The sequence below is a fragment of the Oryza glaberrima genome, chromosome 6, assembly GCF_000147395.1.
Source record: "Oryza glaberrima chromosome 6, OglaRS2, whole genome shotgun sequence".
Taxonomy (NCBI): Eukaryota; Viridiplantae; Streptophyta; class Magnoliopsida; order Poales; family Poaceae; genus Oryza; species Oryza glaberrima.
Genome location: NC_068331.1, coordinates 3,115,686 through 3,139,284, shown reverse-complemented (window position 1 = coordinate 3,139,284; position 23,599 = coordinate 3,115,686). Strand labels below are relative to the sequence as shown.

General features: G+C 40.9%; 3 protein-coding genes across 3 annotated transcripts; all 3 read left to right on the top strand.

Annotated features, from left to right (window-relative positions):
• Positions 1 to 4,116: 4,116 nt before the first annotated feature.
• On the top strand, positions 4,117 to 4,781 carry LOC127777863 (uncharacterized). Its single transcript, XM_052304481.1, has one exon. It carries the CDS (start codon positions 4,217 to 4,219, stop codon positions 4,616 to 4,618), a length of 402 nt encoding a protein of 133 aa, XP_052160441.1. The 5' UTR covers positions 4,117 to 4,216; the 3' UTR covers positions 4,619 to 4,781.
• A 1,822-nt stretch (positions 4,782 to 6,603) lies between these two features.
• LOC127776826 (soluble starch synthase 1, chloroplastic/amyloplastic) lies at positions 6,604 to 14,216 on the top strand. Its single transcript, XM_052303381.1, has 15 exons — positions 6,604 to 6,958; positions 7,863 to 8,218; positions 8,874 to 8,951; positions 9,039 to 9,163; positions 10,001 to 10,082; positions 10,179 to 10,352; positions 10,542 to 10,623; positions 10,720 to 10,811; positions 10,922 to 10,984; positions 11,063 to 11,152; positions 11,816 to 11,940; positions 12,065 to 12,173; positions 12,254 to 12,306; positions 12,445 to 12,484; positions 13,315 to 14,216. Exons 1-15 carry the CDS (start codon positions 6,661 to 6,663, stop codon positions 13,471 to 13,473), a joined length of 1,926 nt encoding a protein of 641 aa, XP_052159341.1. The 5' UTR covers positions 6,604 to 6,660; the 3' UTR covers positions 13,474 to 14,216.
• A 1,219-nt stretch (positions 14,217 to 15,435) lies between these two features.
• On the top strand, positions 15,436 to 19,048 carry LOC127777298 (uncharacterized). The gene is made up of 2 exons (XM_052303873.1): positions 15,436 to 15,786; positions 17,759 to 19,048. Exons 1-2 carry the CDS (start codon positions 15,480 to 15,482, stop codon positions 18,850 to 18,852), a joined length of 1,401 nt encoding a protein of 466 aa, XP_052159833.1. The 5' UTR covers positions 15,436 to 15,479; the 3' UTR covers positions 18,853 to 19,048.
• The last annotated feature ends 4,551 nt before the right edge of the window (positions 19,049 to 23,599 follow it).

The window sequence follows — 23,599 nt, the reverse complement described above, 5'->3', positions numbered from 1 at the left end:
TCCCAAAGCACTAAGGATTTCCTACTAGAATTTATGTCTGATCCCCTCCATAGGCAATGCCTTCTTGCTCTATCAATACTTTCAATCACAGATTTTGGAAGGGAGAGGGAACACATGTAATAAGTAGGGAGGGATGAAAGGACCGAATTTACCATTGTAATTCTGTCGCCATAAGACAAAAGAGCAAAGGTAGCTGAGAGCCTCCTTCAATTCTATCAACAAGAGGTGCAAAGTCAATTACCTTTGGTCTGGTGGTTCCCAAAGGGAGGCCCAAATATGTAAAAGGTAGTGATCCAACAGCACAACCAAACAACCCTGAAAGATGCTGGACTTTTTCTGGATCCACATTCAAAGGAATCATGCAAGATTTACTGTAATTAACCTTTAAACCAGTAGAATCAGCAAAGGTGTTGAGGATAGCCTTTAGACAAAAAAGTTCTTTTGAGGAAGTTGTCAAGAAGAGCAAAGTATCATCTGCATATTGTACTACGGGAAAATCATTTTCAGGTGTTGGAATGGGAATAGAAAGTACCCCCTGTGAATAGGCTTTATTAATTACAGCCTGCAAAAAATCAGCACCTAGCACAAATAAAAGAGGGGACAAGGGATCACCTTGCCTCACACCCCTTTTGCAATAAAAAGATTTACCTGGGACACCATTGAGCAGCACTGAAGAGGAAGCTGATGAGAAGATCAAGTTAATCCAACTCAACCATTTAGAGTCAAAACCCATTTGCTTCATAATATTCAAAATAACCGAGTGTTCAATTGTGTCAAAAGCCTTTTCAAAATCTAGCTTTAAGAGCACTATTTCTCTCTTTGACTGTTGGCACTGATGCAGGTACTCAAATGACCAAGCAAGACAATCCTATACAATTCTGTCTCTATTAAAACCATATTGATTGTGATGAATAAGTTCTGTGATCATTGACTGCAACCTATTTGCCAGTACCTTGGTTAGAAGCTTTAAAGCTACACTTTGCAAAGAAATGGGCCTATAATCATTGACCTTTTCAGGAGTTGGCTTCTTTGGAACCAGGGTGATAAAAGACCTATTTAAACTCTCAAGAGACAAAGTACCATTGCAAAAATGAGCACAGAGAGTATAAAAGTCTTGCTTGATTATAGGCCAACAATTTTTCATGAAGCACCCATTAAATCCATCAGGTCCAGGAGCCCTATCAGTAGGCATTTTACTAACAATTTCATCAACCTCCAGAATGGAAAAATTACCTGAGAGATATTCCAGATTGTCATGCCTGGTTATGAGATCCTCAAGATCAAAATGCATAGTTGGAAGAGTAGAAACACCCATTCTCTGCTGAAAAGTTTGAAAGATAACCTCTGCCTTTTCATTATGATCAGTTAAAATCCTACCATCAGTAGACTGCAAATGAGTGATTAAATTTTTTCTGTACCTTTCAGTAGCAGCAGCATGAAAAAATTTAGTATTCTCACCACCAAAAGTAGCCCACCTAATAGTGCATCTCTTTTACCAATAAATCTGTTTATATCTGAGGTACTGCAAAACACTCTTTCTAACAATTGATCTTAAATTCCACTCCGCCAGGGTCAAATCTCTCAACTCTTTCTAGCTTGTCAATAAAAGAGATTGACATGTTGCAATTAGCAATCAAATTAGACGGTCTAGAAAGACCCTTACTCCATTTTCTAGGAGCCTTCATTAAGCACTTAAATTTAGCTGTTATGGATTTAGCAGCATCAGAATCAGAGCCATGATTATTCCAGACAGAGGAAACCAACTGGTAGAAACCTTCATGCTCTATCCAAAAATTCTCAAATCTGAAAAGATTAGCTTTTGGAATGGACGTTTGGATCTGAACCACGCAAGGAATATGATCAGAGATTACCCTTGCCAAAGGCTTAACCAAGGTACTAGGGTAGCTGGCAGTCCAAGACACAGATGTAAAAAACCAGTCAAGCTGTTCAAGGAGTGGACAGTTTTGCATATTACTCCAAGTATATGCTCTTCCCTTTAAAGGCAATTCAAGCAGGCCTAGATTACTAATAATACTATTAAAAATCATCATATCATTCATATCACCACCTGCCCTATTTCTATTGTCAATTGATCTATAAAAGTTAAAGTCCCCCATAAGAATCCAATTTTCATCATCAGGGATTTGCAACTCAAAAAGCCACTGAGCAAAAAGAGACCTGTCAGGTTCACTGCATGGGCCATAAACAGAGACAAGTGTCCAGGATTCACCAGAATGTTTTGAGCAAAAATTGACAATCACTGCAGACCTATTAATACATGTTATGTTTGCTGTAAAAACAGCCCCAACCCAACAAACCAGAATGCCCCCTGAAGCCCCCACAGAGGGAGAGAAAGTGAAAGAATCAAACCTTTTAGGGGCCATTTTTTTAATGTAAGCAGTGTCAAAAGCCTCCTTTTTAGTTTCCTGTAAGCAAAAAACTGTACAACCACTCTCGTCAACAGCTTGTCTGACAGCTCTACACTTATCAGCAGAATTAACCCCCCTAACATTCCAACATAGAATATTCCAGCTTCTTGTATGATTATTCATAAAGGACATAAAAAAGATATGGCTGACAGAATATAATAAAATTACATTCTGGAAAATATAGCTGGTAATTGATAATATTTAAAAGAGCAAACAGAGTAGCAGACATAACACAAGCCAAAAGAGACAAGGAGGACACAGAACAACTAAGACTGAAACAGACACCAAATCTGAAACCTAAACAGAGGGACAGACCTCTGTCATTATTCTTGAAAGACCTAATGGGAAACAAGCTAGGACTCAGCATCATCATTCCTTGAAGGAGACAGAAGGTCTTCTTGGGTCACATCCTGAGGAGGGACTCCACAAAGATCAATTGCCATTTTCTGAAGAAGAGGAATAGGGCAATCAGATGGCACTGCAGCTTCAGCTGAACCAGTTATGTTAGAGAGAGAGGAAGCAAAATCAGAATCATGCAGCGCGCCTCCAGAAAATAAAATTCCAACCTCATGGGCAACCTGCTTGAGCTTCTTAGTTGATTTTCCTCTTGGTTTCCCAACACCTTGATTAGGATCAGGTTCCACCAAACTATTATCAATTACATTAGTTTTATGTCCATCAGAGATGGCAAGAAGCCTGGAACTTCTCCTTAAACCTGTGGTGACAACAGGTGAACCAGCAACTCTCTTCCTATAGCTTCTCTTCACTGGAGCTTCAGGACTAGGATCAGGGAGTGCTAAAAAATCCGACGGTGGAACAACTGCTAAAGGGGTAGGATCCAAGACCTCATCTGATCGTACTGAAGTTGAATCCAAAACTGGTACAGAAATCCAGTTGGAAGGACCAGCTGAGTTCCCAGTGACAGAGCTAAGAACTAGTCTAAAGGCAGACCAAAAGGAAGCATCCTTGAGAAAGTTCTTATCAAACATAACTTGAGGGATCCTTTGGCACAAAAGCTTAAAGAGCTCAGCATCGACAGAGACCGGAGGGATTACAATACTGTTATCAGGCACAGGTTGCATAACATCTTCATCACTAGAAATACTGACAACAGATGTAAAAGTAGAATCTGAAGTAGAAACAGAAGCAGGTGCTGAACTGAGAGAAGAGGAAATATGGTGCACAGCATCCACAGGTTGTGGCACTTAAGGCATGAAATCTTCAGGAACATTGTCGTTAACATTATCTTCCCCGTCATCCCAATTGACCCAATCCTGGAGTACTGTAGTTACACTGCTAAAATCGACAGCGATGTGCCAGAGATTCGAAGATCGATGATTCCTGATTAATTACACGCTGACTCAACTGCTACATCGAATAAAACCTGATCAAAACCGTCTAATAATCTTGTTAGTTGAGGGATGACATATATCTGATTTTGAGGCTGGGGACCTCGTACGTACTTTTTCCGAATTCTAACCCCTGACGGCGGCCAGGATACGGGCGTCGGGCCTCAGCCCAGTACATCCTAGACAGATCGAGCCCAACTTAATCCGTGCCGAGCTCTTTTCAGCTCCGACACGGACTCCGCGCTCCGAATCGTCGACTGCCACGTCGCCGCCTGCCTGCCTGCCTTTATAACCAGACCCCTGGCTGTCTACTTTTCTCATCGCGGCGGCATCAGCAGCAGCAAGAGTCCTCAACGTACTCATCGTCCACGCGTACGCACGCACGTACTCCAGCAGCCTAGCAGGCAGAAGCCACGAGCAGCCAGAGCTTAGCCAGCCATGGAAGAGGACGAGATGAGGATGAGAGAGAAGCTGGCCACGATGGACGAGAGGCAGGCGATGGAGATGCGCCTCACCTGGATCTCTGAGCTCATCGCCAGTAACAAGAAGTCGATCGCCGGCAACAAGGCCTACATCCTGGCCCTGATCGACGCCATCGACAACGACCGGTGCCCGTACACCGCCGCCGAGCTCTCCGACAAGATCCGCGAGCTCCGGGAGGACAGGGAGACCGTCATCCTCCCCGCGCAGGCTGTCATCAAGACGATGATCGACTCGGTGCGAGCAGCTACGCCCGCCGCCGGCGGCGATGGTGGTACTCGTCGTCGTGGCGCCGACGACAACTCCGGTGCCATTGGCTGTGGCCCAACTCACCAGTCGCGGATGATCAGCCGTATGTAATTCGGATGGGTAATTTTACCATCCTTAAGATACGGAAGGTATATTTATAGTGTAAAATTTGATATATCTAATTAGTAAATGTTATGAGGTATCAAAATTTCCAGTGTAAATTTTTGGTACCTTCAAATATTTTTTAAGGATGATAAAATTTAATTTGGATATGTAACCCATTGCTGTCTATTTAATTTAGGAGTAGTTTTTTTCAATTACATACTATACCAATGAAATGAGACATTGTTGATTATCGATCGTGCTCGATATATATAGGGTAATTTAGAACCATGCCATTATAATTTTGCAAAGTTTGAGATATGCCATCGGTATCTCAATGACATGTAGGACCCACATGAGTCAATGACATGTGGCTCAGGATGACATATCTCAAATTTTACAAAATTATAATGACATGGTTCTAATTTTCCCATATATATATCAGTTGAACGTACGGTTCATGATCTAATAGTAAACTTACTTGCGTGATTGAGTTACATGATTGTCACAAGTACTTGACAATCACAACATTTACTAATGTGAATAAAATAAACTTTATATGCGGATAGGTATTTGGCACTTAATTGAATACTAAAAGTAAAGCTTAATTAATTCAAACTCCGGTTAGATTAGCAACAAACACCTTCACAGCTGGTTGTGGTTGATATGCGATTGTAATATTTGCTAAGTAGTCTAATTAAAGCCAAACAACATATAGTTTAGGCCTCTGCTGGAACTAACAGGCTTCCAAGAAAAATAAAAATGAACCAAACTGTTACTCATGGCCAATGGTACTGCCTGTAATCTGTGCACAGCTTTTGTAACCACTGTATCATTAGTGCAACACAGCACTTCACCCCCTGCAAAATCTAGCTAGAACAATCACGCTAACCCAGCTGAAACAAGCTGGCAAAGCAAAAACAAGGCAATCAAGCAAAGTCTATATCAGTTTTTGACAACCTATCTCAACAAGCTGACAAAAAGGCCACACAGAACACAGGACACACCGTACACGTCCCAAACACAACCAAGCCCAAACAAAAAGAAAGGGAGAGAAAGAAACGCAGAGGAAGCCCTCGCGATCCGGCAACGTGCCACGTAAAGCGGGGTCACGAATCACGAGCCCCCGGTGACTCGGTGAAAAACCGTGAAACCAACGGGCCCAAAGCGATCAAGTGGACATCGTCTCCTCATTTACATGTAACTTAAATTATTTTTAAAAGATTCAACAACAAGATAATTTAATACTTCATCCGTTTCATATTATAAGACTTTCTAGCATTGCTTATAGATTTATTAACATCTATATAAATATGGGCAATACTAGAAAGTCCTATAATATAAAATGAAGGGAGTATGTAACATATCACTTTACAAACAAACAACGATCAAATTTAACTTTATACATGTTAAAATAATAAATTTAACTAGTTTAATTTGCTTTTTATTGTAATTTATAAAAATTAAATTTTAACTTGTATATTTGTGAAGCAATATATCATATGATAATATATTTTCTTAATAGTTTTAATTATTTTTAACTATACAAGTGATATGCAAATGACAAAATGATGGTCTCATCTTTTCATTTATGCTTATGTTTGTCGGCAAAATTTGAATTTTTAACTATAAATTTAAAGCTGATTTTGAGATTTTTTTATCAAAGTTTATTTTTCAGCTTTTATTTTTAGGTTGCTAAAAATATATCTATAAAAATTTTATTTACAAATTACTCGTTTGCGCCGAATAAGCCAAACCATGGGACCTGGACATTTCTGGGAGAGTTTAGCGTGAAGCGACCGAGAGAAGGAACGGAAGCGCGGGCGCCGGTGCGCGCGCACGCCACGCGTGTAGCGAGAGCGAACCAGCTCATCCACCCCGCGAGCCGCTATCCGTTTTTGCTGTGCCCCACCGCCTCAGCGCCTCTCCCTCGCTTAAAACCAAACCCACACCCACCTCCTCTCTCTCCACCACCACCACCACCACCACCGCCCGCCAAGCGCGGCCCGCCCGACACAGCAGCAGCAGGATCGGCGGAGGAGGGGGGGATCATGGCGACGGCGGCGGGGATGGGGATCGGGGCGGCGTGCCTGGTGGCCCCGCAGGTGAGGCCGGGGAGGAGGTTGCGGCTCCAGCGGGTGCGGAGGCGGTGCGTGGCGGAGCTGAGCAGGGACGGTGGGTCGGCGCAGCGCCCGCTGGCACCGGCGCCGCTGGTGAAGCAGCCGGTCATGCCGACCTTCCTCGTGCCGACGTCGACGCCAACCGCGCCCGCGCAGTCGCCGTCGCCGGCGCCGACCCCGCCGCCCCTTCCGGATTCCGGCGTGGGGGAGATCGAGCCCGATCTAGAAGGTACGCGACTTGTCTCGTGCTGATCCTCCTCTCCTCCCGTATCAATGCCCGATCCGTGCAGTTCCATGCGCGCCTTTGATCACTTGATCAATCGAACAAACCCTGCGGATTAATTACCACGCGAGAAATTGGAACCCCAATTCGAGCACATCACTAACGTTTTTTATACTGCACATATACACAATATATATATTTATTGGATCGCGAGATGATGGGGGTGGCGATGGGGTGTGCACCTGGGAGGTTTCGAGGCCTGTGCACGTGGCTGGGTCTGAGCAGACACGCCATTGATGTGTTAGTATTTGATATCGTAATTTAGTAGGAAGAGGAATGGTGAGGTTTGGTGTAGGAAGCGTTGGAAACTGAGTAAATTGACGACTTTGTCTTTTCCTTAGGCAAGTACGGAGTATATGCGATGCTCAAGTTGGGAGCTCAATTCTCAGCCGTCAACTGAATTTTCTGTAGAGTGACAGTAGCATTTCGTAATTTTCGTTGCACTGAATTGTGGTCGATGGCGCCATTTTCTGTGGACCGTCCATGTGTACCTAGAAAGTCACATGGGCGCCTGGGACCAATATGTGCTTTGCCTATCACTAGACCCACCTCGCTATCTGTTGGATTCTCTGGGCTGCCACCAATATGTGTTTCCTGATTATATGACGTACTCTCACCTCACCTCTCTCTAAAATCCAATTATTTAGAGGGCAGAAGGGAGCAATGACAACCTGAATTTGGCGTTATTCAGATCAGAATGTTGTTTGCATTATTGTAATGCTCCCATTACTGCTGTACTGCCATGCCAAGATGTGGCTAGAAAACGATAATTATTTATGTTTCTGCTGTATTTTTCTTGGGCCTCTCGGCCAATACTATACCATATGAATATCTTTTATTTTGCATTCAGGTCTCACAGAAGATTCCATCGACAAAACAATTTTTGTGGCTAGTGAGCAGGAGTCTGAGATCATGGATGTGAAGGAGCAAGCTCAAGCTAAAGTAACACGCAGCGTTGTCTTTGTAACCGGTGAAGCTTCTCCTTATGCAAAGTCAGGTGGACTAGGAGATGTTTGTGGTTCACTGCCAATTGCTCTTGCTCTTCGTGGTCATCGTGTGATGGTTGTAATGCCGAGATACATGAACGGGGCCCTGAACAAAAATTTTGCAAATGCGTTTTACACTGAGAAGCACATTAAGATTCCATGCTTTGGCGGAGAACATGAAGTTACTTTTTTTCACGAGTATAGGGATTCTGTTGATTGGGTGAGTATTCAATCTCCTTACTATTTTCTGATGAAAACAACTATCTGCTTATCTTTTCTGTTCTTATCCCACTGAAGACATGATCATATCATATTCTGTACCCTGTTTCTATGTCTTACTGTCTGTACACTTGTGCATTGGTTGATGTCTAGTGTTTCCAGATCAAAATGCAAAGGATTCCTTCATATGACTTAATGTATCCATTTTATGTCTCAAGCATTTGTGACTTCTGTTTGCAACAAGCACTTAATATTAATAAGTTGTACTGTTTGGATTTTCCATTGCATTAATAGTCATCAGTAACATTGTAGTTATATCATGGGAATTATGTACTTCAATCACATTTTTATTTCTTGAAAGAGAACATGTGGGTTACATTGAAATATGTATTGTCAGAACTGGTAATAGATATAGATGACATGACATGATAATCATTAAGGAACAAGGATGTTTATAACATAGGAGGAAACATTTCTAGCATTTTTGGTTGCAAGATTGATTCCTTGTTGAGTTTACCAAATGTTTACTTATTCCTATTGGAACTTGGTAGTGTTCACGCTGCAGCACCATCACCATGACACAACATGCTGATTGTAGAAAGCATACCTGCATTTTGCGTACTTATTTTTTGTTGCACCTCACTTCTCCTGTTCAGGTGTTTGTTGATCATCCCTCATATCATAGACCCGGAAATTTGTATGGAGATAATTTTGGTGCTTTTGGCGATAATCAGGTATTCTTACATTAAGATCCTATTTGACCAGTCTAAATTATATCACATTGAGTCATTGATTTGACTTGACTTCTCTATATACTGCAGTTCAGATACACACTCCTGTGCTATGCGGCGTGTGAAGCCCCATTAATACTTGAACTGGGAGGATATATCTATGGACAGAAATGCATGTTTGTTGTGAATGATTGGCATGCCAGTCTTGTGCCAGTGTATGTTCTGGATCTGAAACTCTGCAACCAAATTGATTAACATTGAATATCTCTTATAAACCAATTTTTTTCATAAGTTTGCTTTGTGTTTGTGTGTGTCTATGTTAGATAAGAGGAACAAAATATTAGATTGAGTGAATAGAAGGATTTTCTCAATCATTTTTTTTTCTCAAAAATGCAGGAGAACTGCGATTCATTTCATTATTTTCTCAATCATTTTGATATTTCCAAAAACATGAACAGTCCAGTACATCATTTATGTGTTTAAATGATTTAGTTTTGTGCTACACTAGTTCATAGCTGATCTGAAAATCTCCCTGCCTATGTTTTTTTTGGCATCTTTCTGAGCTAGTGCAAAGTTTCTTATTATGGTAGTACCTATTTTAAGTTCATCTTCTACAGATACAATTCAATACCCAAAGGATTTGGGAAAAATCCTATAGTCTAAATGGCCTATCATGCTACTAGGTGACTGAGGTGATAGTTTGTAACCCTCTAATTTGTGGTAAATTTAAACTGCTTGTTTCACACCATAATTTGATGTTATAATTATTAAGAGAGTGCATGGTACATGCTTTCTAACTTCTAAGACACTTCAGAACAACATGAGGTTAATGGTGTAATGTCTTTCGCTGCATATTATGAATATGGTCTGATCCATCAGATGCTACATTGCTACTCCTTTGTTTTGGCATGTTCCTCACGGTGGATAAGATGCTAATGCCAGTGAAAAACTCATCACACTTATTTTTTAGTCCCTTTTTACTTCAATGCTGAATGTTAAATTGGTTTTCCTTACATATCAATTTAAATATAACTTTTATCTTGTTTATCCAGCCTTCTTGCTGCAAAATATAGACCATATGGTGTTTACAGGGATGCCCGCAGTGTTCTTGTCATACATAATCTAGCACATCAGGTTTGAGCCTATCATTTTGCATATCTTTCAAGTAGTTTTGTAATGGCACTTTGTAAGTGCAGTATGTTAGTATTTCATTGTGTTTCAATGTGATAGGGTGTGGAGCCTGCCAGTACATATCCTGACCTGGGATTGCCACCTGAATGGTATGGAGCATTAGAATGGGTGTTTCCAGAGTGGGCAAGGCGGCATGCCCTTGACAAGGGTGAGGCAGTCAATTTTTTAAAAGGCGCAGTTGTGACAGCAGATCGAATTGTGACTGTCAGCCAGGTGAGATTCCTTCCTTTTCGTCTACTAGTTGGCTTACGGCCACAGTCAAAATTTGAAATTTGAACTTAACCTTAGAGTTGATTTTTTTTCCCATCCTAGTCTATTTTTATGCCTTGGCTTTTAAACTGCAAATTCTTCGTTCATTTTGTCTTGCACTCAATTAAGGAATCATTTATGTTTCATTACCAGGGGTATTCATGGGAGGTCACAACTGCTGAAGGTGGGCAAGGCCTCAATGAACTCTTAAGCTCCCGGAAGAGTGTATTGAATGGTACCTATATTTGGGTTTTTATATTTTGTTCTTGGACTGATCATTGGAATAGGGTGGATGATACAAATTAATTCAATCTATTCCCTGGATATGTAGGAATTGTAAATGGAATTGACATTAATGATTGGAACCCATCCACAGACAAGTTTCTCCCTTATCATTATTCTGTTGATGACCTGTCCGGAAAGGTGAAGTATAGTACCATGTATATACAGATTGTCATCTCGTTTCATTTTTTTCTTTGCACCTCGTCGTTTCTTTCACAGACTAATTTATGAAACCTCGAATTCATGTTTAGGCCAAGTGTAAAGCTGAATTGCAGAAGGAGCTGGGTTTACCTATAAGGCCCGATGTGCCTCTGGTTAGATACAAATATTTATGAAATTATTTATTTTAGTATTCTTTTATGGGCAGTTGGATTTATTAGCTTTATTTACAGATTGGCTTTATTGGAAGATTGGACTATCAAAAAGGCATTGATCTAATTAAACTTGCCATTCCAGATCTCATGCGGGACAATATTCAATTCGTAAGTTCTGTTTTCTTTTTCTGCGTGAGACTAGAAAGTGAATGTGATAGATCTTAGTGTATATAGTAGTATATTGACACTTATATAGCTTGTTATCATGAATCTAAGGAATGTAATATGCAGCTATTGCTTTCATTGTGAACGCATATGCAAGTAAACTAGTATTTCAGATGCAAATATTAGTGCTATAAGAAAAGTGCATATGCAAGTCATAAAAGAAAGATAGCAGTAGTATAACTTGACCACTGTATGACTTATTAGCAACCATCCAGTGTGATATCAATTGGAGCACCTGCTTGGCCAGCCAGTCTGTTATTTCCACCCTTTATACATTTTGGGTATACTAAATAACATCTTCTGACAGACACCAGGGGACGCATATACATGCAGACAAAAGGATCACCATTTATTAAGTCAGTAGGATCTAACTTGTAGGCAGCAAATGTCTTTATGAACTGCAACCACGTGCTTATCCCAAATACTTCATTGTTGGGGGTTTCTGGCTTTCAACTGGAGACTAAAACAGAGTAGTGTTTGTAGTGGGTTTTTAAAAATTTTTATCCACATATTTTAGCCAACAACTGAAATCGATTGATCAATGACACCTTTTAATACTTCTTTTTTTTAAAAAAAAATGACACCTTTTGTTTTTATTTGTTATAGGTCATGCTTGGATCTGGTGACCCAGGTTTTGAAGGATGGATGAGATCCACAGAATCAGGGTACAGGGATAAATTTCGTGGATGGGTTGGATTTAGTGTTCCAGTTTCCCACCGAATAACTGCAGGGTATGCAAAATAACTTCACCAATAATAGTCATTTGTCAGCTAAGGATGCATTTACATTTGAAATCTCAATTAATTTTGCTGATAAAGTTACATTTGAAATATTGATGCCTCTATTTTTGTACAGTTGCGATATATTGTTGATGCCATCCAGATTCGAACCTTGTGGCCTCAATCAGCTATATGCTATGCAATATGGTACAGTGCCTGTTGTTCATGGAACTGGAGGCCTCAGAGTAAGCTTTCCTATAGTGTGACACTTATGTCAGCACAGCACCAAGGCAGAGCTGCTCACTTTTTTTTATTTATTTAACAGGATACAGTGGAGAATTTTAACCCGTTTGCTGAGAAAGGAGAGCAGGGTACAGGGTAAGGAATGCTTCATTAAAGTAAAATTGCAGATTTATTTTATTTTAGTGGAATTAATTAAATTCAAAAATGTTTTTTTGTATATTATTCAATTTATAACCAATTGATTTAACTGTTGCTACTTGGGACATATTGCAGGTGGGCATTCTCGCCACTAACCATTGAAAAAATGCTGTGGGTAAGTTTATGTTGAACCTGCACCTAGTTTTAGTTCTTCTATCCATTCCTTAATCCCATTATATATGCCATACAACATCAATACTATTGGCCCTCTTAACATCAATAGCATGATGATTTCAACTATGCATTTTGGTTGTATCGTATACTGCTATTTTTCTTGCCGGTAATCATAAGGTAGTTTGATTCTTGCCAGAAGTAAAAAAGATAAAACAAGGTGAGGCTCATGACGTATGTTCCAGCCAGTTCTGGTTATTGTCTGGTATTCCAGTAGGATTGAACTCCTAGTACTTGTTAGTTTTCAGATTTAAGTAAATATTATAAGAAAGAGTTGACAAGCAAACTAAAGAAAAGGAACACACGTGATTGAAATCCAAAGAAGAAAGCGGCTCAGCACTTGGTGGGCTAATGGGAAACTGGAATTAGTGGGGAATAGAACCCTGAAGCATATATGTGCTTAGGTTGCTAAATTGCTCGACTGACCAGTCAATGATTTGAATTACATGTTTGGTACATACTTCGAATGTGGAAACAGGGAAACAGGGCCCATTTTGTGTCATTGAACACTTCAAATGAAACTGATAAAAAAATGGATTTGACAAGGAAAGATTTGCATTGCTTGTCTACAATTTAATGTGAGTACTAGTCAGTTTTGTTTTGCCTTGTACTCAAGTAGTCAAGATAATAATTAGGGAAAGCTACAAACTTTGTTGAGAAAACATTGTAGAATCAGTAATAAAAGCCTCATTGAAAATGGTATTTTCAGGGCACAAGCATTACACCATATGAACTTTTGGAGTATGTACTAAAAATCTGCATCGTTTCTTGCAGGCATTGCGGATGGCAATTTCGACATACAGGGAACACAAGTCCTCTTGGGAGGGTCTAATGAAGCGAGGCATGTCAAGCGACTTTACATGGGACCATGCCGCCTCACAGTATGAACAGATCTTCGAATGGGCCTTCATGGATCAACCATATGTCATGTAAATGGATTTGAAGGAAGCAGCGAATTTCTCCGAGGACCCTCAATCTTCCTGTCTTTCATGAGCGGAATGAAAACTTTGTACACTACATGGAAAGGGAACCAGTTATGCAAAGTTGCAAACGATCACTCAAGGTTACCCTTGTAGGCCTGCTACTTGGCCAATATGGTTCCAGTGACCATATGCAGAGTCAGGTTCAGATGAATGGCACTTGTGAGTAGTGAAGAATAAGATGAGGATGCTTGAAGCGGTTTCACATGTGGCTGATACCACGCAAGCAACCTCTCAATGCATCGAAATGTGAGTCTTGGAATCAATAGGATTTAGCTCCCATCAATTACAGTTGTACCCTTTTTTGCTTAATACTTTGTCGCCTGTGCTGTTCTTATATCTGTGTGAAGATAAATTTTAGTCCATTAGGTAACTGTATTGTTGAGTCTTAAGGTGAAGACTAAATAGTGTTTGGAAGCTGTAGCTACTGCGATGTCAAGTGTCAAAAGAGATCTTGGAAATCACAAGGTGAAGACTAAATACTTCCTCCGTTTCACAATGTAAGTCATTCTATGGAAAATGCTAGAATGACTTATATTGTGAAACGGAGGGAGTAGTGGTTGGAAGCATGCGGCGTCAGTCAGGTGTGCCTTGTGTTCGCAGGCACAGGCACTCGCATATGCAGCACATTTTTCCACCCCTTGTAATCAAATCAAGTTGCTTTATCCAATTATCCTTGGCGTGATGCCGTGATCACCTACCCCTTGTTATCTCATTAACCTGCTGTAAGGGCAATATGACCTAATGGCATAGAGAAGAGCCTCCAGTGCTCCATACCTAGACGTCCAGGCATCTCATTAAGGTATCAATCCTTCATCTTTGTGAGTGACCAACCCAGATTCCCGTCCTTCGAAAAAGAGAGAGAAATGATTCATGAGCCATCAACGGATCGACCGCAAGATAGAAACAAATACTACATCTGTACATCAGTCCGTCGCGCAATATAAGGTATTTGACATTCTGTCTTTTTTAGTTTGTCCTAAAATGTATAAGGGATTTTGTGATCTAAGGATAATATTTTGTTTTTCGCCACTAATTTTTATACTGTTTTTTTAGCTGCTCATTTATTTCTTCCTATAAATTTATGGGGTTAGACACGTGTATCAAGATAACGGTAAAATTGAATGAAAAATATTATAATTGTTTGAGAAAAGGAAGTAGATGAAACATTATTTATAATTGGTTCAGAAAAATATATTTAGAGAAGTGTTAAAATCTGGGACCAAGGTAGAGAACATTGCTCAAAGCCTCGAACACACGAACCAAAATGATGGACATTAAGTTGGGAAGGAAAAATGTCTTCAATGCAATTTTTGTAAAACAAAAATGAGTAATTGTGAGAGGAAGGGACACAGTCCAATAGTCCATTACAAATGCTCACATGGAAGAAAAAAAAAACATTTCCTAATACTTCACCTTACTTCTCTAGTTGATCTTCTTTGACTACACCTTTCATCATAAAATAAGTTTATTTATGGATTTCTTTATTCAACGTTTGACCGTATGTCTTATTTAAAAAATATAAAAAATTAAAAGAAATAAATTAATCATCTAATAACAATAAAAATAATAATTATAAAAATAATTTTAAATAAGACGAACAGTTAAACGTTAAAAAAACTATAAATAAGCTTATTTTGGAATGGGGGTGTATCAATCACTACTCATCTTGTTCTGAAGAAAAGTTGGCGGAATGCAATGCAGCAACGTGCCTATTGCTTCTAGTACTACTGTAGGAGCCATTGGCTAGTACTCCTACATTCCTCTTCTCCCCTGTCACGTCAGCTGCCCTCCAGTTAAGTAACCACGTCACGAAAGGGATTACTGCAAGCCCATCGCCCCCCACATCCACGACACCGCTATAAATACTCCTCCCTCCCATCCACCACGCAATCAAACTCACCATCATCACCACCACCACCACCCATCGAAGCAGAGCACGCACGCACGAGCAAAGCCATGGCGGCGTGGACGGCGGCGGCGGGGATGCTGGGGTCGGCGGCGTACACGCGGACGCGTGCGGAGAACCCGTCGGAGTTCATGCCGAGGAGGGTCCTCCTCTCGCACGCCGGCCTCGAGAACGAGATCGACCGCGGCAACAGCTTCTGGGTCAAGGCGGCGCTCGTCTACGAGTCCGTCACCGGCGACCACGTCGACGACCACACCAGGCACCTCTCCCGCGACCTCCTCCTCAACCTCGCCGCCTACTGCTGCCCCCGCATCCACCCCGACCCTTCACCACGTAGACCGCAGGCCCTTCTAGAAGGTGAGAGGCTTGTTAAATACTCACGTCGTCCCAAAATACAAGAACATATAACTGAATAAAATATTTTCTACTATTAACTAGCCACATAAGCCACGCGTTATGTGGCTATTAAGATCCGTTTAAAAGATGTATATATATAGGTCAGTCCAACGGTGCCCTGCTGTTGAGATCTCCTTGATGGGAAAAATTTTGAAAGTTTGCTCAAGAAAAAACAAACGTTATATATTTATAACAATAGAGTATTATTGTATGATAAAGGAATACTAACTTTTTTCTCCGTCTATTCTAAAATATATAAGGCATTTTTATTTTGAGAAAAATCAAAACATAAAAACTTGTCTAATGAATGGATTAAAAGTACAGGTTTGGATATGTGATTAATGTTATGACTTTTTATTTGATTTTTATATCATTATATAAATAAAGTAGTATTGTAATATTTTTATTTGACTATTTTTATATGGCGTCGATTTTGTAGGTATCGATAATAAACGAAAGAAAACAGTAGTAGTTAAAAGTATAATATTGGAAAGATTGTTTGAGAAGGTAACTATATTTATATATATATCAATACATTTTAAAATAAAGGGAGTAATTTGTACATATGCATACCTGGTAAAAAAATTAGTACAAATGCATATTAGTAATACAGATGTTCCAAAATAAGTTCATTGTTCACTCATCCTACACATACCAATACAAACATCAAAAGACTAAAATATCCCTACTTTATCTCATCGTAATATAACTATTTATCACTTTATCTACTTCCAATGCAATTATTCTTTACTATTATAAACTTTGATATAATTATTACTAAAAATCAATTTATTTTGAGATAAATGGGATGAGCTAAAAATAATCTTAATATACGATAGAGAAAGTACTTAATAAAAATGCTTAAAAGAAGACTTGCTACACTGTTACATATGCATATTAACACACATCATGTAAGTAGATTATTTGTCTGCTGGATCGCGCTCCTCTGACGTAAAGTCAGAGGGACTTTGTCACTCCCACATGTCAGTGACAAAGTTTCTCTGACTTTATATCAGAGGAGACTCATCCTTGTCTGCTTACCCAACCGATCATTGATCACATATGGCAAGTACGGGAGTGACAGGAAGATGGGCGAAGCTTCCTGAAGCCTGTGCTTCTTTGCTTGAACGTGAGATGGAAGCGACAAGCCTCAGACACACTCCAGATCCAACAGTTCAAAATGAATCTTTCTTCCATCGGATGGTTTGTATTTAATTGATGATGTGGCGCACTGAGATGATGAAAAACTTTAGTTTTTTCACTACTTTAGATATGAATCTGGATAGATAGTCCGTACTACTACCTTCGTTTCACAATATAAGTCATTATAGCATTTTCACATTCATATTGATATTAATAAATCTAAATATATATATCTATCTAGATTTATTAGCATCAATATGAATGTGGGAAATGCTAGAATAACTTACATTGTGAAACTAAGGAAGTAGTAAATATCACATTCAATCTTATTTCTTATATACTTTTACTCCTATTTTATTGCTGACGTTAACTTTTTAAGATAAATTTGACGATTTGTCTTATCAAAAAAATTTATGTAATTATCATTTATTTAATTGCGATTTGATTTATCGTCAAGTTCTTTAAGCATGACATTTTTTTTATATTTACACAAAAAAATTAAATAAGATAAATGGTTAAACGTTTATCAATAAATCAACGGCGTTATATATTAAAGTCGTTCTGATCAAGCTTATAAAAATTATAGCAATATTTTCAATATAAAACAAGCATATTAAATGTTAGTTTTAATGGGACTAATTCAGTATTGTAAATGCTGATAATTAGAAAAAAAAATAATACGAGTTGTAATTGAAACGAAGGAAGTGTTTTAATGGAGTTCAAACGAACCCAAGAGCGTTGTAGTTGGTTGGAGCAATTTGACAAAATTTACTCGAATATTATGTGTCAGACGAGGATAAGAAGAAAGCGGAGGATGATCAGCTGGCGAAGAGGACGAAGCATCCCGACGAAGGCACGGAGGAGAACAAGCAGGTCATCGACTCCATCTTCCTCGTCGTCGGCTTCCTCCCGCGGCTCACCAAGGCGGCGGCGACTGGCGGCGGCAAGGGCGCCGCCGCGGCAGCCGCCAGGCGTGACGCCGTCGACGAGAGCTTCAAGGCGACGCACATGCAGGACATCGTCACGGACGTGATCAAGCTCGAGAACCAGCTCCCGATCAAGCACCTGCTCGCCGTGGCCGACCTCGCCGAGGCGGCGGTCCACGCCGCCGCCGCCGGCATCCCGGGGCTCAGGGACGACGTCGCGAAGGCGCTCCGGGATTACAAGCTCGGATTCGCGGGTGCGAATTTCGACGGCGTGATCCGCTCGTTCTGCTCGTACTACTCGCCGTTCTTCTCCAAGGACGAACAGGCCAAGAAACCCGACGACGACGCCTTCTCCGGCGAGCTCACGCTCCTGGACTGCCTGCACGCCAGCCTTGTTCCGCCGTCGTCGGAAGCCGGCGGTGGAGGGGTGAAAGGCGGCAAGACGTCGAGGATCCCGACGGCGAAGGAGCTCCGCCGCTCGGGCGTCCGTCTCGAGGCCGGCGTGGAGGACGGCCGCGCCGTGGTCCAGTTCAAGGAGGACGCCGCGACGCTGCGGCTGCCGGCGCTGGTGTTCGACTTCAAGCTGGCCACGGTGGCGAGAAACCTCCTGGCGCGGGAGCTGGAGGAGCAGAGCAAGCCGGTGACACGCTACTTCCAGCTGATGAACGAGCTCGTCGAGGAGGTCGCCGACGTGAGGATCCTCCGCCGCGCCGGCGTCGTGCGCGGCGGGTCCAGGGGCGCCGGCGAGGTGCACGAGCTCATCAAGAAGATCGACGGGTACGCCACCTACCCGTCGGTGTTCATGGCCATGGACGTGCAGGTCGAGAAGGTGAAGGTGTTCCACGAGAAGCGGATGAACAACTTCTTCGTCCGCTACCGCCCCGCCATTGTCGCCGCGTCGTCGGTCGTCGCCGCCTCCGTCGTCGCCATTGTCGCCACCAGGAAGAAGCGTGGGTGAATTTAATCAAACAACAAATCGATTAATAACTTGTAAAATTCCTGGATCCATCCATTCGTTCACGTGCCTTTGTAAGGCGTAATAGTTGTAAATTACGATGACCTATTCTCCCGCAAAAAAAAAAAGAGGCAAAACTTGAGGAAAACAAGGAAAAATTTGTAAATTACAAGCCAATTAATACGAGCTTAATTACCTATGTGCTTTCAATTGCTGTTTTTTAAGTATAAGCCTACTGATGTATTAAAACGATTGCTGCGTCCATAATATTCGAGCCGATTAACCAAAGTTGTCCCAAAGTTATTAGGACATGATGGCAAAAGGTAGAAAAAAATACTGAAGAGGGTCGGTGTTTTAGGGGTTGTTTGGTTTGCTCCTAAAATTTGCCATAGATTGCCACACTTCATATTAGGCAAGTTAGACAAAGTTAGTCTATTATTTGGTTTATAGCCACACTTGTGACAAGACTCCTTCTCATATATTATGACCCCACACGTCATCAACTCAACAAAGTGTGGCACTAACCTATTTTGCTAGCTAAAGTGTGGCTTTCTTTTTTTAAAGCCACAACTTAGGCAAGTGTGGTATAAATGTATGGTGAATGGTGACAAACTTAGTATAGCATCCAAACCAGTGTTGTGGAAAACGGTGTTAACGGCCGTTAATATGTCCGATAATACGGATACGGAGATCAGTCCGTCACGTCACGCCGATGCGGTCATCATTAGTCGGTAACGAACGCATAAATCCGATCATTAACGATTAAATCGTCCGTCTCCGTCTAATCAGCCGTATAATCGGCGTGATGACAAAGGTCGATTCCACAATCCAGCTCATTAGCTGTGCCCTTTACTACTATTGCCTAGAAGTTTTCTCTTCCGAAATTCTCACAAGGCAGCAAGATGTAAAATGACAAGGAACTGACTTCCTCTAAAGTTTGAACATGAGTTCCTTGATTTTGACGATGATCAGGTTATTGGAGTTTGTATTTAATGAAGCCGATACATATGTTATTTGGGGCCTTGATTACGGTCATTTATGCTATGTACTACATTCTCTTGATAATTCATTTCATGCATTATGAACAAAACCCATCACTACGTTAGAATTGAGATATACAGTAACAGCTATCCATTATGAACTTATTTAAATATCATATATGGTTATTCTATTTAAGGATATATAGAAGGAATATATTAAGTTATATGCATTTGTTTATCAAAAAGGAAAAACTATTATCAACTATGTACATATATTTTCAAAACGTTATATTTCCGCCAAATTCCGATTAATCGTCCGCATTCCGATTAATCGTTTAGCGGTACCCTCTCCGTCCGATATCCGTATACCGTCTTCCACAACACTGATCCAAACATCCCCTTAATCTTCGAACCCTCCTAATTTCAAAACCAAGAAAAATAATTCGAAAGGGTTCGATTCCACCTTAGTCATTAACATGGGCCAAAACTTCCGTGTCTGCGTAAATTATGGGCTTTTAATCTAGCCTAATTTCTAGGCCTGGTCGGTTCCACTGTGGATACGGCCTGATAGCACCGAGTGGATTTTGGATGTTGCACACTGCTGGGTCTAAAATCACCTCACGTTCGATCCAACCTGATGAGAAAAAGGAAATTTAAAGAAAAAGAAAAAGGTTCAAATGGGGGTTCGGAGATTCCGCAGATGCATTTTTTTCGCACGCGATTCGGTGATCTAACTGCTCGATAGTTCCACGCCTTCGCATGATAATGTCGGCGGCGTCTGAGATAAGATACTGCTATATTATGCCGGCTCGCCGCCATTATCGGCGGCATTGCCAGCGATCTCCGCCGCTATATATTTGCAAGAAATATTTGCATTCCATCGGTGAACTCCATCTATATATATTTGGAAGAAATATCTGCATTCCCGACGATCTCTGGTGATATATATTTGCAAGAACTATTTGCATTCCCCCAGCGATCTCACAGTGACACAAGAAATATTTGCAATCGCGAATAATAAACAAATTAATCAAACACACACTACACACTACACACCACCATTGTCGCCGCGTCGTCGGTCGTCGCCGCCATCATCGTCGCCATTGTCGCCACCAGGAAGAAGCGTGGGTGAATTTAATCAAACAACAATCATCAATTAATACCTTGTAAAATCTGTGGATCCATTTATTCGTTCATGTGCCTTTGTAAGGCGTAATGGTTGTAAATTACGATGACCTAAAATTCCATTTTATTCTCCCAAAAAAAAGGCAAAACTTGAGGAAAACAAGGGAAAATTTGTAAATTACAAGCCAATTAATACGAGCTTAACTACGTATGTGCTTGCAGTTGCTGATTTTCTTTTCAAGTATAAGCCTGCATATATATTAAAACGATTGTTGCGTCCATAATATTCGAGCCGATTAACCAAAGTTTATCTCCGAACCCCGCAGATGCATCTGTTTTTGCACGCGATCCGGCAATCAAAGTGTTCGATAGTTCCACTCCTTCGTGCGATAATGTCAGAGGCGTCTGAGATAAGATACTGCTATATTACGCCGGCTCACCGCAATCATCGACAGAATTGCCAGCGATATATGCCGCTATATATTTGCAAGAAATATTTGTATTGCCCCAGCAATATATATTTGCAAGAAATATTCGCATTCCCCCAGCGATCTCACGGTGACACACGAAATATTTGCAATCTCGAATAATAAACGAATTAATCAAACACACACTACACATTACACACCGCCATCGTCGCCGCCATTGTCGCCACCAGGAAGAAGCGTGGGTGAATTAATTTAATCAAACAACAATCATCAATTAATGACTTGTAAAATTCGTGGATCCATTCATTCATTCATGTGCCTGTCTAAGGTGTAATACTTGTAAATTACGATGACCTAAAATGCCATTTATTATCCCGTGGAAAAGGCAAAACTTGAGGAAAAGAAGGCAAATTTTGTAAATTACTAGCCAATTAATACGAGCTTAATTACATATGGTTACTGCATCAATAATATTCAAGCTGATTAACCAAAGTGATTAGGCCGTGATGCCAAAAGGAAGAGAAACAAAACTAAACGGGGTTGCTGTTTTAATCTCCGAACCTCCTCATTTGAAAAACCAAGAAAAATAATACCAAAGGGTTCGATCCCACCTTCCGTGTCCGTGTAAATTATGGGCTTTCAAATTTCAATATGACCCAATTTCAAGCCCCAGCCGGTGACACAGTAGATACGGTCTGATAGCATCGAGTAGAGATCGGACGGTGCACACTAGGCCTAAAATCACCACTCGGCCTAATAAAGTAGGCCCGTTACGTACAGTGGGCCCAGAAAACCAAGCGGAATGCAACGAGTGGTAGCGATCCAATTACGAGAAAAAGAAAGGAAAAAGAGAAAAAAAAGACCCAATCGGGGGTTCGGTGTTTTTAATTCCGAACCCCAAAGATGCATTTTATTTTTGCACGCGATCCGGCGATCCAACTGCTCAATAGCTCCACGACGCCGGCTTGCCGGAGCCGTCAGCGGCGGCATCCCCGGCGATCTCCGCCATTATCAATATGTACCTCACCGTGACACAAGAAATATTTGCAACCGTGAATAATGATCGAGTCAAGCACACAGTACATGAGCAATGGAACAATTCACAAAAATGGAGAGTATCGGAGGAATAATCTAGTAAGGGTTCCTCTGCGTCATCTCGTTGTACTCTAACCAGGAGAATGAAGAGTGGAGGAGAGTGAGGATGGCATATGAGGGCTACTTTTGTTTTTGCGCCTATTTATCACGAGTGATCGGGTCAACCTGCCACATCAGTAAAACCAGCAATCTATTATGCTATTAACTCGATTTTGCAAGTTGGATAAGATTTTTAATATTATGTTTCAGGGATGCAATTTACAGCCCCATCTTTTGGCATATTGGAGGAAAAAGCAAAACGACATATTTACAAATGAAAAATAATTTATAAATAGAACTTTTATATACGTGTTCTTAACGATCATAAAGCAAATGCTGAAAAATAAATTACGATAAAAAAAAACCCCTCAAACTCAACTATAAATTTAAGGTTAAAAATTTAAATTTTGGCTGATAAGCATTTGTGAAAAGATGAGGCTATTAAACTTGACGTCAAGATCAGAGATCCATAGTGAACTTATTCTATTTCGGACGGCGCACGTTGGGTCTAAAATCATTGCACGGCACAATTACGTCGGCCCGTTAGCTACACTGGGCACGGAGAACCAAGCGGGAAACATGGTCCAACCATAGAAAAGGAAAACATAAAAGGAAAAAGGCCCAAAAGGAGTCGGAGATTTTATCTCCGAACCCGCCAGATGCACTTTTTCTGCACGCGATCCGGCAGTTAGATAATGGCGGCGGCGACTGAGATAACATACTGCTAATCTGCTATATTACGCCGGCTCGCCGCCGTCACCGGCGGCATTGCCAGCGATCGCCGCTGCTATATATTTGCAAGAAATATTTGCATTCCCGGCGATCTCCGGTGAAATATATTTGCAAGATATATTTGCATTCCCGGCGATCTCCGGTGAAATATATTTGCAAGATATATTTGCATTCCCGGCGATCTCCGGTGATATATATTTGCGTGAAATATTTGCATTCCCCCGGCGATTTCCGGTGATCTCACCGTGACATAAGAAATATTTGCAATCGCGAATAATAAACGAATTAATCAAACACACACTACACAAGCACACACGTACGTAGACAAAGCTCGCGACAAAACTGTCAGTC

Bases quoted from the DNA above. Each gene is read 5' to 3' on its own strand.
- LOC127777863 (XM_052304481.1), top strand. From the start codon at position 4,217: ATGGAAGAGGACGAGATGAGGATGAGAGAGAAGCTGGCCACGATGGAC.
- LOC127776826 (XM_052303381.1), top strand. From the start codon at position 6,661: ATGGCGACGGCGGCGGGGATGGGGATCGGGGCGGCGTGCCTGGTGGCC. The intron at 9,164-10,000 runs GTATGTTCTGGA...TTGTTTATCCAG, and splicing joins CATGCCAGTCTTGTGCCAGT to CCTTCTTGCTGCAAAATATA. The intron at 11,153-11,815 runs GTAAGTTCTGTT...TATTTGTTATAG, and splicing joins TGCGGGACAATATTCAATTC to GTCATGCTTGGATCTGGTGA.
- LOC127777298 (XM_052303873.1), top strand. From the start codon at position 15,480: ATGGCGGCGTGGACGGCGGCGGCGGGGATGCTGGGGTCGGCGGCGTAC. The intron at 15,787-17,758 runs GTGAGAGGCTTG...ATTATGTGTCAG, and splicing joins ACCGCAGGCCCTTCTAGAAG to ACGAGGATAAGAAGAAAGCG.